The sequence below is a fragment of the Gavialis gangeticus genome, unplaced genomic scaffold (assembly GCF_001723915.1).
Source record: "Gavialis gangeticus isolate Ggan-Ray unplaced genomic scaffold, GavGan_comp1, whole genome shotgun sequence".
NCBI lineage: Eukaryota > Metazoa > Chordata > Crocodylia > Gavialidae > Gavialis > Gavialis gangeticus.
The window spans coordinates 99,453,889-99,456,609 of record NW_017729025.1 but is presented as its reverse complement, the minus strand read 5'-3'; the positions used below and the strand labels follow the sequence as shown (position 1 = coordinate 99,456,609).

At 58.6% G+C, this 2,721-nt stretch overlaps 1 protein-coding gene across 8 annotated transcripts in view; it reads left to right on the top strand.

Annotated features, from left to right (window-relative positions):
- Positions 1 to 2,721, top strand: part of LARGE2 (LARGE xylosyl- and glucuronyltransferase 2) — a 100,183-nt gene that overhangs the window by 31,331 nt on the left and 66,131 nt on the right. For all 8 annotated transcript variants that reach the window (XM_019519312.1, XM_019519311.1, XM_019519310.1 and 5 more), the window contains exons 2-4: positions 478 to 666; positions 1,213 to 1,484; positions 2,226 to 2,308. In XM_019519312.1, the coding sequence (XP_019374857.1) occupies positions 567 to 666; positions 1,213 to 1,484; positions 2,226 to 2,308 (455 nt within the window). In that variant the 5' untranslated portion in view covers positions 478 to 566. The remainder of the gene's footprint in view (positions 1 to 477; positions 667 to 1,212; positions 1,485 to 2,225; positions 2,309 to 2,721) is intronic.

Below are 2,721 nucleotides of genomic sequence, written 5' to 3'. Positions count from 1 at the left end.
AGGGTGCATAAGCTTTACCAAACAGGAGGGTATGCAGCGCACGGTGCATGTTTCTTATTGGAGCACTTAAATTGTGACCAGAACCCACATTGTAAACTGGGGCTCTGGTCACAATTGAAACCAAACTGACTGGTTGCTATTGAGCCATAAAAACTGAGGAAGAAAAAAAAAAGTGGGGGGGAAGGTTGGGCTGTGCAGCAGAGAAGCAGGGAGGGAGATGCTTTCAACATCCAGATCCAGCAGCCATGAAAAGGGGGCTCCTCGCATGCCTTTTTGAGGCTGGTGTCACAAGGTGCAGGGGGAGGAGAGAATGGCCTGGGGGCCTGTATGCAGCCTGACTCCCAGTGTTGGCTGGAGTGGGGCATGCTGGGGCCATGTGCTCCTGCCTCTGTGGTCGATGCCCAGCTGGGTTCCAGGGCACTGAGGTGGTGGCTCTGCAGCTGACCTGTCCATGTGCTTCCACCCTCCTGGATCTAGGCTCTAGGATGCTGGGGCCAGCGAGGCTAGGCCCGCCCACGTGATCCTTGCTGCCACGGCCCTTGGCCTGCCCAGCCTACATATCCGCCATGCTGCTGTCCTGGCGCGGGAAGCTGAAGCTGCTGCTCGTCACAGCAACGCTGGTCATCCTCCTCTCATGGCTGTACCTCCTGGCAGGCGGTCTGGAGTGTAAGTGCAGCTTGTGTGGCCCCCGGGGGCGTCACACAGGGGAGGGGGAGGGAGTGACAGGGCCCACATGGTGGTTGAGCCCCAGCGGGGAGCTAGGACTCTTGAGTCGATCTCCCGGCTTTTCCATAACAAGAGGTGTGTACAATTGGGCCAAGGTCTTTCCCTCTCTGCATCTTGGCTTCCCCGCTTTGGGAAAGGCTCCTTACCTCCTCTGGGGGCTGGTGCAGACAGCACATGGTGCTGCGAATGAGGGAGCTGGGCCAGGGGCTTGCAGGGTGGCACACGATTGCTTTGGTGACCTGTTATCACCATGCCAGTGGTGGGCTGAGATCAGCCCCAACTGCTGCACTTGCTTCTCTCTCCCATGCTTGGCAGGTGCTTGTGCACCACAGGCTTTGGTGCAGAGAGGTGAGCTTTTCTGCTCCCTCACAGAGCCTAGTATAGGGGCAAACCACACTGGAGCCAGTGTGCTTAACCCAGGATCCCACCACGTCCCATGGCGTAGACTCACAGTGGTTGCTGGGGGTGGGGTGGGTCTCCCTTCAGATGGCCGCTCTCTCCTGCTGTCTCCTTGCTTTGGAGAACAGCCCAGCCGGGACGTGGAACGAGAGGCCTTGGTGTCTCAGGTGCACAGGGTGGAGGAGGAGAACCAGCAGCTGCGCCTACAACTCAGCCAGTCCCTGGTGCAGGTGGGGGCCACAGAGGGGGGTGACGGCAGCCAGCCATGGGCAGCCTCTGTGGAGGACAGGGATGCTGCAGGGGAGGAGAAGAGCAACCGCACAGACTGCACCAAGCAGCGGACGGTGCAGAAGTGTGAGGTAAGTCATGGCACTACCCCAGGAACAGCAGCACCCCAAAGCAGCTGTATGCGTGGCCCAAGCCACCAGGGTCTTCTGGGGCCCTATAACACTGGCCCTGCCTTGCACAGCTCCCCCAGCATGCTGGCTGTGCCGGGGCCTCCTGAACTAATGGGAACTTACTGAGAAATTGAAGGCAATGTTGCTGACAGCGCTCCTTCCCCACCTACCCCCTCTGAAAATGTTAGTGCCCAGCCAGGCATGTGAGCTGGCAGCTAGTGGCCAGCACCAGGATTCCTGAGTTCTGTTCCCAACTCTGCCTCTGATCAGTGGCACAGCTTTCCTTTCTCCCTGCCTCAGTTTCCCCACCCATGCCATGCAGATAAGCGTGCTGGCCAGTGTCCCTGGCAGGGGTCCGGTGACCTGTTGTGACTGTGCTGGTGATGGGCATAGACCAGCGTGGACTGCTGCCCTTACTCCTCTCTCCTGCAGAGCCTCTTCCTGTAAATAATGTACTGCATGAAATGAGATGGGCAGAACAGAGGAGCCTGGACTATGTTTAGCAGCATGGACCCCTTAGCCTGATGATGGCAGGGAGTAGAGGAAGGGAGGGGAGGGGAGGTATCAATCAAGTACGAGCTGTCAGAGCAACAGTGTGACAACCTCTGCTGAGGCTGTGCCAGAGGATGCTTAATGCTGGGGCTCCATGCCCCTGAGTGCTGCCCTGGGAAGGGGCTGACAATCCCTCTTGTCCCGGGGCAGCTCCTGCATATGGCAATTGTCTGTGCTGGGCACAATGCAAGCCGAGACGTGGTCACCCTGGTGAAATCCATTCTCTTCCACAGGTACGTGGGGCAAGGGGGGCAGGAGCAGGGTACAGTGCTGCTATGTGTTGGTTCTTGCCCTGGAGTCATCTCCCAGTGGGGCAGAAGGGCTCCACTTCTACTACCACCTCAGATTTTGGGGGCTCAGATACAATGAGGAGCAAAAATGAACTGTACCTGCCTTGTGGCTTCTCAGCCCTGCAGCAGTCCAGGGAGGGGAGAGGATGAACAGCAGGGAGATCTGCCCTGTGAGAAGGGACCTCACCTGTCACCCCTCTCCAGCATGGTGCCTGGGATCCTCTGTTACTGTAGGGAGGGCTCAGAGGGTCCCAGGGACAAGGGCTGAGGGAGGAACAAATCCCATGGAAGGGGTAGGGCAGTGGGGCCTGTCCTGGCTTGTTCCAGGCTTGGCAAGGGTCACTGGGGTGGGTAGC